At 39.4% G+C, this 13,613-nt stretch overlaps 1 protein-coding gene across 1 annotated transcript in view; it reads right to left on the bottom strand.

The window, feature by feature from the left end:
- The window catches only part of LOC135093296 (glutamate-gated chloride channel alpha-like), a 65,561-nt gene that overhangs the window by 42,406 nt on the left and 9,542 nt on the right, over nt 1-13,613 (bottom strand). Inside the window, exon 5 of the mRNA XM_063992430.1 lies at nt 715-805. Coding sequence (XP_063848500.1) covers nt 715-805 — 91 coding nt within the window. The remainder of the gene's footprint in view (nt 1-714; nt 806-13,613) is intronic.

Here is a 13,613-nt window from a genome sequence, read left to right as displayed (position 1 = left end):
CCCAGAAAATGAAGGTAAGCGGTCAGGAGTGGTAAGCTTCAGGTAATCACAGACTGTCCTGGATCTCTTCCTTCCCCAGCAAAGTGATTAGTGTAAGCGCATCTTCCGGTACGCTTGCAATGGCGAGGATAACAATGGGGGTTAATAAGAGAGGAATGCGATGAAAGTTCAATGTATATATGTGTACGTAATTACAGAATGATCTTTATGTTGTGTGTGTATATGTGTGTGTGTGTGTGTGTGTGTATCCAGTTTTTCAATTTACGGCTGAATATTGTCCTTCATGTGAATATATGAAAAGAATTAACACAATGCACGGTTTAATTTCGCTTCTGTTTGCAGCTCGACTTAATAACTGTTTGTGTGTGCTGAGGGGGAGTGGGGAGGGGTAGGTGGCTGGGTGGGGAGTGGGTGGGTAGGTCAGCGTGTATTACAATAATAAATAAAAAAAAAAGAAATCCCAGCAGCCTTAATTAACCACATCTTACACACAACAATAGTAATAACAACAACAACGGCAACAACAACAACAACAACAACAATAACAACAAAACCAGCATTAAACTTATACACACACAGCCCTTCTCCACACCAAACACATGTACACAGACTCTAACACACAAACAAAGAAAAAGACAGACAGAGATAAACAACAAACAAAGCTAGCACAAAGACAGACATACAAACAGACAGACAGGGAGGAGGGCAACTCACGCCATGGAGTATCTGATGAGGCCGCTATTTTTCATCCTGAAGGACTCCGGGCGGATGAGCAGCGTGGGCTTGGTCACCTCCTTGGCGTGGTCTGAGAGAGAGAGAGAGAGAGAGAGAGAGAGAGAGAGAGAGAGAGAGAGAGAGATGAGCGAGGCAGGGTACTTTTACGTCTTATTTGCTAACTATTAAACATCAGAGAGGTGTTTCCGCTGTCTAATTGCAATAGGTGTCACTGAATAGTTAAAGGCGTCCTCTATTAGCAAGCACAAGAACTAGAATGGCGATTACACTGCCCTTTGACGGTGTATTTATAAACTCTCAACAATGGGGAATTAGCAGAGTAGCACGTGTGTTTTTCTGAGCCACAATGGATGGTTACTGATTACTAGCTAAGCAACTGTTCTACACTGGGACCTGGTAGCGCCAAACGAGGGAACATATTAACGCCCATCTATTTATGAGACGGTCAATGTTTAACAATATCGCTAAGTCAGCAGTTAGACAATCACTAATAGTCCATTAACAAGCAGCATCCCTTACTTCAATCACTCAGTCAGCCAGTCAATTAGTCAGCCAGTAGTTTTGTTAAACAATTCAGTCGCCAGGTAACCTTGTCTCCCCTTAATCAATCACTAAATGAATTCGTTATTCAGGAATTCTCCCCTTTAGTGACGAGGGCATCGGGTCAGTCCTTCAGTGCGCTAATTACTCATTCAATAACGCGGTGGTGGGAATCAAAGGGCGATGTAACACCTGCAGCCCGACGCCTCATTATCACTACAAGACCCGCTTGCCTTTGATGGTGATCACATGTGCTGGTGCTTGAACGCGCAGACAGACGGTCATACACACATACACACACTCACACATGCGGCTCATTGACTCTCCCATTCCCTCTAGGTGGTGACTACAGCACACACACACACACACACACACACACACACATCACCAGTCAACACCACCAGTAGCGCGAGAATCACACTCGTAAAGTCATGTCAGAAATCAGAGTAACATACGCCACTCACTTCCAGCGCTTTCCTTTAACATTTAGCATTCTGATCAGCTAAAAATCTACCAAATGTGGACTGACACTCTCAGTGGGCATTTTTATCACTTTTTTTGTTGCCCTTAGCCAGAGCATATCTTACACTAAAAAGAAAAAAAAAGTTTAAAAAGTTGTCGAGTTTCACAAGGAGACTCAGCGGATCACAAGACCTAACCCAGGAAGTGAGTGCAGAAAGTTGTTCTACTTCTGACCACGACTGTACGTCCATTAAGGATCAAAACACCTCAGATAAATAACATCAGTGGGGTAAACAAGGTATACAGTTCTTCATCGCTGGATCGACATTGAGAGCATTAGGAGAAATGTGGAACACTGAATGTCATTCCATTGTGTTGTATGAAATATGCAAAATCTAACAGTTCATTATAAATCTGCGGCAATTCATTTTCGTCATCCATTATGATACACCCTTGCATTTGGTATTTATTCACGACAGTTATACTTATGGCCTTGTAACATCAACGTGGTTATTGTTGGCCTGGAGTGTTAGGTGTTCAGAGTAACTTGGCAGGGCAGTTCCATCATCCCCCTTTCTCTCTTCATCCTTGTATATGTGGTTGTAGTAATTGTGATGGCAGCAGCAGTATTAGTAGTAGTAGTAGTAGTAGTAGTAGTAGTAGTAAAGAACATAAGAACATAAGGAAGATACAAGGAGCTAACAAGTCCACGTGGCATTCTCTGTATAAATATATATGCCTATTTCAATCTGTAAAACGAGAGGAAACTAGGAGTAGGAATTAGTTATTACAGGTAGAAGGAAAATAGGAAGAAAGGAGAGGGAAAAAACAGAGGCTCAAACATAACGATTCGAAAGTTAACATTACCTTAGCATGAACGTCAAGCCAAGTCGTAAACTCAATGTCCGAACTAAATGCACTTGCCAGTTCGTTAAATGATTCCCTCCCATTGGTCACAAACAAGAGTAGCCACGTCTTATCCACGAGCAGTGAAACTCAATTGCATTACTGTTGAACAATGTCTTCTGGGAACATCAGTTTTCGACCTCAGTGATTTCTAGTCCCTCATTTAAGTAGAAAGTCTGGGATAAGCACTCAGATCACAGAGACGTTGCCACGACGCACGACAAGGAACTTCACGGAATCGGATGGTGGGGGGGGTGTCTCTTGATAACCAATTCGAGTTCGACTATTAGATCTTGGTTAAAGTTTTCTAAATTCCTTCTTGTGCTCGTAGTTTACGTATGTGTACCTCGAGGGTCGAACCCGGGACAAGTGAGTGGTGGATTGATTTGATAACCTTGTGCAGTGACGAGTTACTAGTACACACACACACATTCTCTCTCTCTCTCTCTCTCTCTCTCTCTCTCTCTCTCTCTCTCTCTCTCTCTCTCTCTCTCTATCTATCTATCTATCTATCTATCTATCTATCTATCTCTCTCTCTCTCTGCCCTTCCTGGAATGCTCTTCCTTTTAAATCCCTTTCTTTTTCTTTCATTTTTCTCTTACTTTCATCGAGATTGCGAACACACACACACACACACACACACACACACACACACACACACACACACACACGAAGGTAAAACTTAACAGCAAAGAGGAACGCGGCAATTATCGAGCAGCAAATCCTCACCTGCTCAAAACAAGGACGTAGACTGATTAAAAAAAAAAGAAACTAATATGCGTGTCGTTTTGCGAATACGTGTCTTTCGAATCTGCCTCGCTTTGGTCGTTCACTCACCCTTAACACTTCTACGTCATTTCCAGGGCCATCAACAGCGTGGGGAGAAAAAGAAAAAAAAGAAAAGATTGAGCAGCAAATGGAACTTTCTGAACCACTGACTGTTCCCTGTAGCATATTTCCTGGTGATCAAGCCCGTTTTTTATGCGCTGGCAATGAAGATGAAAGAGGAAAAAGAGAGATAAATGTGGTGGAAATTGAGATGCTTCGGCGTGTGAACGGGCAGGAGGAATTAAGAGTGATACATAAATACTGATCGCAGAGGCTGAGAGTGATTGAAAGTGCAATATAAGTTAAGTTGAATTTGTTGTTTCGCTACGCAGTGAATGAAAAAGTATACGGGTTTTAAGCACAGAGTTGATGATTGAATATGTGGGATTAGAGGTCTTATTGTTATCTTATTATTAGGTGGATAATCTGAAACTTGGACGAATCAACTTAAAGTAAAGGCCTATCAAGAAAAAGAAGATCCCCTAAGAAAAAAAAAAAAACAGACTAAAGAAAATAGAAACACCTGCTAAAGAAAACAAAAAAGGGAAGACAGGCTCGTTAAGAGAAGGCTATAAGATAAAAAAAAAAAAATCCCACTCGGAAAGAACGCTCGCTAAAAAATAATAAATAAAAAATAAATAAATAAAAAGCTCGCTAGGAGAAAACATCCACCAAACAGAGATAAAAAAAAAAAAAAAGAAGAAAAAAAAGTCCCACTACAATTATGGAAAAGATGCAAGAGTTCCCAAGAAGGTCTAGACGTGGCGTGGCGTGCCGTGAGACTTGCGCAGCGATCACACCAGTGCAGTATATCATTGAATTTTTCACTCACTCATAATACTCGTACACGACGCGGGCCCTTTGTCTCGTGCATTCATCCGCCAGCTGCGCACCCAGTCCTGTTTCGAGTTCCTGGGACACACTACGCGTTTATCTCCCTTAGCGTTCTCCTCTCAATATATTGTTGTTAGTGGAAGCCTAATTTCTCACCACATTTCACACCTGCGTTACCTTCAGATTAGGTAGAAGGAATATGCAAGCAAGGGTGTTCGGAACGTGGAAACCTGGCATGAGCAGAAGGCATGAGATGAAGGGAACAGGGGATATGAAAAGTATATAGGAAAGAAGAATATGCAAGCAAGAGTATTCAACGCATGGAAATATCTGGCTGGAACAGAGGGAATGAGATGAGGGGAAGAGATAATGTCATGGAAGATGTAATGAGTTCTGCAGCAACGAGAGGGAAAAGAGGACAGCGACCAACAGGACTGAGCCGCTTATGAGTTAAAAATGGAAAAAAATAATAATACTGAATCCCGCGACAGTGGAATAAAAGAGAGAAATGAAATGGAGAAGTAAATGGAGAAATGAAAATGGAAAATATAAAATGAAAAAAAATATAAGAGAATAAAACAGAATAAGAAAAATAAAATTGATAAAAAAAATGAGATGGATAAAATAAAATAAAGTGGGAAAATAAAATAGAGGAATAAAACTAAAGCCGATTTTTCGTATGCCTACAAAATGGAGAAATAAAGCTGAGAAACATATAGTGACGAGCAAAAGTAAACAAAACAACAAGTAAATAAGTAAATGAATAAAATAAAATAAAATAAAACATCATATTTATTTCAAGCCTCATTAACGTTTACATTAACAAACTCCAAGGAGCACGATGAAACATTAGTTTTAAAAAGCATCTAATTTCACAACTAATTAACTTTTGCATGAATACACTACAAGAATTTCCTAAACGTACGTACGCAAATCTGAGGAATTAACTTAACTGTCATTATCCTGTGAATGTGGGAGAGATCCTGACGCGGGGAGTTTTCTTGTGCTCAATGAATGGATCGCTCGTAGTTTTAAATCGCTTGTGACCAAAACAGTATTATATTTGTCCCTCCCCGCATATATTTCCCTCCCAGACCTCCACTCTTGCCTTCTTTTATGGCCATAAAGGCTCAAGCTGGTAAATGACTTAGCAATCACGTAGGAGGTGCAGTCAAACGGTAGCTTTAAAGGATGAAGTAAATTTGTAGATAAGGATGATAGAAGGAAAAAAAATAAGCATGTTCTATATAGGGACTGCTACGTGTAGGCCTATTGGTGCCTTAAATTAGATAAATTTATGGATAAGGATGATAGATAGAAAAAAATATGCATGTTTTATATGGGGATAGGCCTATTAGTTTCTTAGAACTTCCCTTATATTCTCAAGTCCTTGTGCTCTCAACCATTTTTTAATCTAACACTCACATTTCAGACATTTATCCTCGGAAATGGAGGCTTTCACTGTTTTTCCATATTTCCTTCTCTTTACAAAACATTCCCCACAGATAACAGAGCACGGTAACATCAAACTCAGCAACAGATTAAACCATCGACCACACGAGCCTCATTAAAGAAGCAGGAAGGACAGCGAAGGCCACGAGATGAAGAAGATAGACACGAAATGTTCCTCCCTTGTTCTCGCGTGTTTTACTTCTACCTCTGACCTTGCTGGCTCGTCTCTTTTACAGCGAACGCGTGGGAACAGACACTCGCTGACACGCAAAAAGTGAGAGAGCACTTTCATCAGATGTCTTCATTCTCTCTCTCTCTCTCTCTCTCTCTCTCTCTCTCTCTCTCTCTCTCTCTCTCTCTCTCTCTCTCTCTCTCTCTCTCTCTCTCTCTCTCTCTCTCTCTCACTCTTTCGTTTTGTGTATGTGTGTGTGGGGGGGTGGGGGGTGCATGTGGGTGTGTACAGTAAAAAAAAAAAAAAAAAACTATCATTAATATTACAAATTGATTAACTTCCGTGCTGTAACTGCCGTATATTACTTCGGAGTCCCCGGAAAATATAATCTTAAAAGGAAACTGCAACTGTAATGGATCGAGCCACGTTTATATAAATAAGGACAGATGAAAAATGAGGCGAAAGAGTGAGTTCTGAACCATAACACTTTCAAATTTCTCCACGCTGCTTGCATTGAGAATTCCTGACAGTCGCTTTATTCTGAAGGAGGAAGGCAGGAATGAGAGTTCAGCATTCACACAATGTAAACTTGGCCGCAGTAACCAGCAGAATGTTTCCTTCCGTAACCATATTACATACACATTGTACTAATCACGGAGGAGCTACATCAGATATTAGTAGTTAATGCGTCCAGGTTTGTTTTAGCGATAATCGATGCTCCTTTTTGTCTTTTTTCCAATGTGTTGTTTTTAAGTGGTTTCTTCACATTACCGTGCGTCGCTAACCTTCAGCGATTAGTTTATAAGTAGAAATATGTGGTTTGATTTTTTTTTTTTTTTTCGTGTGTGTGTGTGTGTGTGTGTCTGTGTATGATGTGTGTGTGTGTGTGTGTGTTAATGAATCTGGCCAAGGGCACATCGAAAAAAAAAAAGGAAAACTCCAAATGGCGCTTAAAAAAAAAAAGAAAAGAAAAAGAGAATTATAAGAGGAGACTCAAAAAAAAAAAAAAAAACTCAAGTAACTAAGTCGACAAAATAATGTTTCTTCTTCCTATGTATTCCAACGTATAGCAACACCAAAATAAAGACAGAAATATCAACGTTGTTTACGCTGTAGGGCCTCGCGTGACACGGTGACTCTGTCTGAGCCGCTGATCACCATTAGGATTAAGTAGCAGCGCTGTGTTAATCTCAGTATTCTTAAACGCGGTGGATTATCATAAGGACTACTTTCAAAGGGCACTGAGGTAACTAATCGATCTCTGATATTGTTTTTCTTTTACTTTTATTAATGGTTCAGAATCCCTGTTCACCTATTAATGGAAACTTGGTATTCTTAAACATTGTAGGCTCTCAGAAGGACTATTTTCGAAGACCACAGAGATGACTAGTTGAAATCTCATGTTTTGCTTTGTCTTTTTCTATTAATAGTTCAGAGTCCTTGTTAAACTATCATTAGAATCGTAGTACAGCGTGATGAAGATACTGACGATAAGACGCCGAATTAGGAATACAGAACTTAGCCAAGCCGCTGCTACTATGCCCCAAGCATCGATCTGGACTTGGTGTTACGTACTACAACAGCACATTGATGTCCACCTACTTAAATATTTATCTCAAAGTCTGCCATCACCTTTCATCGGCAGAACAAAACCCCTCAAGGCTTCACTCACATGTATCTAGTTGAGTATTGGAGGTTGTGAGATGTCCTTGGCCCGCACCAGTGTTGTGTTCGTGTACTGCTGGTCTTAAAAAATACGTAAAGTCAATAACAAACTCAAACTTCATTCCTGTTGTGAAAAATAAAACACCTTCATACATTTTCATTCGTGAGTAATGTCCCTGACTACTAGTATACGCGTTATAATGTGCCGCCATTGATTATGCAAACCTAATCCATTAATGTAGCTCATGTGACAGCAAAACCTCATTAAAATGAACGATGGCAGCGTAAATAGGTCAGTTGAGTTGAAATTTTACCTTTTAAGACAGGTTTAAATTATGTGACTGCCCTTGCCTTCAAAGCACGTGATCCCAAAACCGTTGCGAAACATTCTAGTAACAACGGACAACAGCGAAAGTGTGAACGTCTGGCTAAGTGAGCATGTATGTAGTAGCTTACCAGACTTTGAGTAAGTGGGATCGTACCCTTTTGTCACACTGTAGTACCTCTCACCACTACGGCTGTCGCGGTGTAGTGTCCTCATGTTACACGGCAATCTCTTTCCTGACCCGCGGCAGAAAGCGTGGAAACTCACGGGGTCGTAATGAAGCGTCGCTTGCGGTGTTTGATGTTTATTGTTCACCGGCACGCTGACTGACTTGAGACTCTACGGTAGTCAATGTGGGGCTGATCAAGCATCTGCTGCTTTGCTTTGGTATTGTTAAGGAAACTTGCCTGTCACTGTGATGTTTCCTTCATTACGCTTTGACAACGGCCCACAAAGTACCAAATACTATGGATTAGACTGAAGGCGAGACAACAATGAGATTTAAGGCATAACGGAAGGCAATGCAAATTGAAAACAAACAAGATATATAACAAGGATTATTCAGATAAAATTATTGGAGTTAGTTATCAGTGTCAGAAAAAAACGGGAAGAAATTGATTCTCAAACACATTAGTGGATGACTGGTGTACACTCAGTAACTAGACTGTTAGAGCCGAAGCAATATGGAGCTTTTAAAGAAGATTTGTTTGTATATAATAAATGGTTTACTGACCTAATATAGCTTCATTTATTTCCTTATGCTCTTATATTCGTAAAAAAAAATAAATAAAAATCTGAGGCTGATAAAGACTTAAAAATCTACCCTTATTTTAATATAATAAGAAAATGGGAAGCTAGAATAAAGGAAATAAAGAAAAAAAAGTCAACAGAGAAAGAGAATGCATTGTATGAGCCAAAAATGTGTGTAGCCTTTGTTGAGTGGAAACATGTATTATGCATCTGCTCTCTCTCTCTCTCTCTCTCTCTCTCTCTCTCTCTCTCTCTCTCTCTCTCTCTCTTTCTCTAGTATATTAATGAATCATGAATATCACTTGTATTTCACTCTCTTCTGAAATGAATAGCAGATGTCACTCTTTTTTTTTTGTCTTTCTTTGGTGTCTTCCTTTTAGCATACTTGATACACCGCTGAACTCCGAGGAATAATTGTTTCATGAATACTAAGGAGGAGGAAAAGGAGGAGGAGGAGGAAGAAGAGGAGCAGGAGGAGAAAGAGAGGAAAAAGGCAAAAGTTAAACAGCTCATGGAGGAGGAGAAGGAGGAGGAGGAGGAGGAGGAGAAGGAGGAGAGGAAAGAGGCAAAAGTTAAACAGTTGAAAACAGCAGCGACATGAAACCCATCTCCTCTCTCTCTCTCTCTCTCTCTCTCTCTCTCTCTCTCTCTCTCTCTCTCTCTCTCTCTCTCTCTCTCTCTCTCTCTCTCTCTCTCTCTCGCTCTGCCAGTGACCATGCTATCTCGGCGTCAGAACTCAATCATTTCATAATAATTTCAATCAGAACAAGTAAGCAAAAGGTAACATCTAATACACACACACACACACACACACACACACACACACACACACAGGTACACTTCGAAATAACTGATAAATCTCTCCTTGCCTTCCTTTCTTCCTTCCTTCCTTCTGTCTTCTCCCCTCTGCCTTAAAGTTTCAGGCAGACAAAAAGAAGTCCCACAGTTTGTTCTCATTTTTCACGTGGTAATGATAATAATGACAGGGGGAAGCCATCAAGATATGTAAAGAAGGGAAAGAATATATTGGGTACCTTGCTGTAGTGTAACTAATGGTCATGACTTGTGGGGAAATACGGAGTTTGTTTCGGCTCTCGTTGTGGATTTGCTCTTCAATTTCTGTTTGTATGATAAAGAATGATAGTAGTAGTAGTAGTAGTAGTAGTAGTAGTAGTAGTAGCGGGAGAAGGAAGTAAAATTATAGTAGTGGTAGTAGTAGTAGTAGTAGTAGTAGTAGTAGTAGTAGTAGTAGTAGTAGTAGCAGTAGTAGTAGTAGTAGTAGTAGCAGTAGTAGCAGTACCTGTAGTAATATAATAATAAAAAGCAATAATAATAATAATAATAATAATAATAATAATAATAATAATAATAATAATAATAATAATGATAATAATGATAACAACAACAACAAAAACCACAGCAAATACAAGAATAACACGTAACACACCGCAATAAATATCCTCATATCGTAATAAGAATATTTTCAACTCCCAGCGTTCAATAAGGTCCACAGACTCACTTACCGTAATCATTCATAACTGATTTGAAGTCGAAAGTATGAAACTGTCATTATTTTCTTCACACCTTCGTCTCTTCCTCGTAACGTGCTTGAGAATTTTCGACTGAAGTATATTGTTAAAGTATGATTTCCATAGTCAACGCATTCCTTGGTATTGCTCTAGAGGTATTTGATACGGAAGAATATTTGAGCACATACGCACCTCCATTAGGAACATTAACTCAAAAAAAATAAAAGATCTGGATATTTTAACTCTTCCATTAGCGAAATTAATCCAAGAAAAATTGAAGATTTCGATATTCTAATTCCATTCTTGCTTAGATGATAATTAATAGTATTTCATTGTTTGACGATCTGAATAATTCGCGATGTTTTAATCACCACGCTGCTGCACGGCGCCGTACGTACATTAGTGCTGCAGCGAGGACAGAGGAAATAATCAATTAGCCAATAAAATACTACATCACTCCTCGCCGTGAAGGATATACTCGCCCTCCCCCGTGCCAATATTGAACAGTACTGCTGCAGACTGTGGGGAGGGCGAGGAAGTTCAGGTATTGCTAGAAGAGATGGTTAGATAATATGCCAATTATTCTTTTTGACTCCTCTTTGGGGACTGGAGCATTCAGAGGCCTTTTTTGTTTTCAGACTTTTTGTTGCCCTTGATCAGAACACATTTTACATAATGAATGTATATATATCTTATTCTTTGTGTGTGGGTGTAATGAAGATTGATGATTTTCCTTTTAGTTCAGTCACCTGCATTCATTTATATTATCATTTCATGATGTCAAAAAAAGAAAAAAAAATCCCTGGAACCAACACGACGACTGCCTCTCATAAACTGTGCAATATTTTATAACACCACTGAGATTTTTTTTATTTTTTTTATTTATGGTAAGTTATTGCAACGCTATCGGTTAGACACTGAGGCGACCATAGTGTTATGATCCCTCAGACTTCCTCCTGTACAGACGAGACAGCACAGGAAGAACGGAAGAGGCAAGAAGGTCGGGAATGGCCGAGTATCTTGAGCCGACGAATGGATTATAATATGTAGTCATTTATCAAGTGAAACCAATTAGCACGGAGAACTTCACTCGATGGATAAATTAATGGATGAAATGGCGTAAGGTGGACAGAATCAGCCTTGTGCTATCCCAGTGACATTCCGCAAACTCCATTACGTTATTGTGAATCGACAAGTTAGCGAATGAGTTCAGAGTAGACAAACACTGAGACAAACACGGAGACAAACACTGCTAATGGTCACAAGAACTAGACTAGAGTGGACATGACAGTGATATTCATGGGATAAAACCTCTTGTATCCTGCTGTCAACCAAGTATCTGCGTGAACATAAACCCCTTGGTAAACTCATTTGCTTCCGCGCCACAAAGTATGCCGGATATACAAGGTGATTTACAACATCCAGTCAACCTCTCTGGGGAAGGGTATCTACTGTACCCCTCACGACTGATTTGCAACGAAATGATCATTATTCCTTACCATTTTTCTCCAACATATTGACTGTGTCATTAATGATAAGGATTGTATATTGCACACCAATACATCTGAGTAATACTTGCATCAGTCACATTCTAAACCTATGTTGCTCAATTCAGCTGCCGTGGAGGGACGTGGGTTTCAGTGTGAAGTAAACAACGTTAATGGCAAACTCAGGCATTATATAACGTCATTGCCGAATACTTACCTACACTCGTATTACTGATTCTATTTATTAGTTATGAGTGTCGTACAGGAGAACCGATATGTGGCAGATTGTTGTCGGAAAAACTTATTATGCAACTCTCCAACAATAAAGCTCAGGAATACATTTACTGTTGTCCCAGTGGCCATGCAGACAGCTTCAACAACTGTTCCAGCTTCCGTTACAGAGGTTCTTTCAACCGCTATTCCAATTATTACTTGTTATTTCAAAGGCGATTCCAATGGCTATTTTAACAACTATTCTAACCACTATTCCAATTGTTATTTCAACGCCTATTCCAGCCTTTTTTCAAATTGCTATTTCAACGATTATTCCAGTTGCTATTCCAACGACAATTTCAACGGCATTCCAACAACTATTTCAACGGTAATTTCAGTTGCATGCCTTATAATTGTCACTTACTATTGTGATACAGTAAATCGGTTTATACGAGTAACATTGCTTTGTGTAAAGAAAACGAGATCACATGGATAAACATATTACTTCTACAACAATTTCAAATCCATGCAAAATTATCTCGTACACATACAAGCATATTAGTCTGATGAAAATGTTAAAAAAAAAAATTGTTGTTCATAAAATGTTACATAAAGCAAACACCAAACACCTGCCGTGGCCAGCAACACACCAACCAAAGTGAGCCAGGGCAGAACCCTTAACTCTTCTGCTCACTTGGGGAAGCCTCACTACACATGCCAATTATATTCGGCTTTCTCCGCCGACGTAACAAGAAAGACGTCTGAAGCCCCAGCTCGGCCTGCTCCTCGCGACTCAGGGTACGCCGCGGGGAGGTGGAATTATCACTCCTCGGGTCTCATAGGTACCAGCCGCTACGTTATTACAGGGACCACAGTAGCAGCGTATAGTAAAAGCTACCACCCCATGATGCTCTCTCACTTCCGATAGATAGATGGATGCTGTTTCCCCTACACACGACAAATAGATAAGACAATATTCCAAGGTAAGATTTGCTGAAGTTATTCCCTTCTAAATATCTATGAGCATTTAAAAAGTATTTTGAGATATCTTACGAGAGAGTTTCCTTCCTAAAAATGGACAGTTATGATGTTTCATGTGAAGTCCTGCTGGTGTTCTCTCACTACAAAGTACTGTTGTTTTGATGACGTAAAAAATCATAAAGAAAATAGTATAACCTGATACACTGAATAACAGGCAGGAGTGAGCACCTGTTGTAACTAAAATAAAATAAGATTATTTCTATATTCGTGTACATTATTGTGAGGAACGGAGATCGGCTAAAATAATCAACTTGTATAATTATCCTGATCAAAGAATAAAAGTAGCCATGTCTTTTTTTCTTTTTAATTCTCCTCTTCGCCTGTTATTAAAGATCAAGCTGGCCATAAACTCAAAACAAGCTCATTTATTCTTTTTTTGTATAAACATTATGCAAGAGTCAAAATATTAGCGTGAAAACTAATATAGGCGAAACTTATATTTCTTTCAGTCACTTGGATGAGAAAAGAGACTGTAAACTTTTCTGATACCAGCTTATAAGAATAAATAAGAACACAAATTCACTCAATTTCAAGTAGGAAAAATTTATGAAAGCAATCTATTATACCACGCATTCCTCCACACACACATACACACACACACACACACACACACACACACACACACACACACACACACACACACACACACACACACACCTTTCCAAACACTAAC

The sequence above is a fragment of the Scylla paramamosain genome, chromosome 42 (genome assembly GCF_035594125.1).
Source record: "Scylla paramamosain isolate STU-SP2022 chromosome 42, ASM3559412v1, whole genome shotgun sequence".
Taxonomy (NCBI): Eukaryota; Metazoa; Arthropoda; class Malacostraca; order Decapoda; family Portunidae; genus Scylla; species Scylla paramamosain.
Note: the sequence above shows the minus strand (reverse complement) of the source record. Positions and strands in the feature narration are given on the sequence as shown.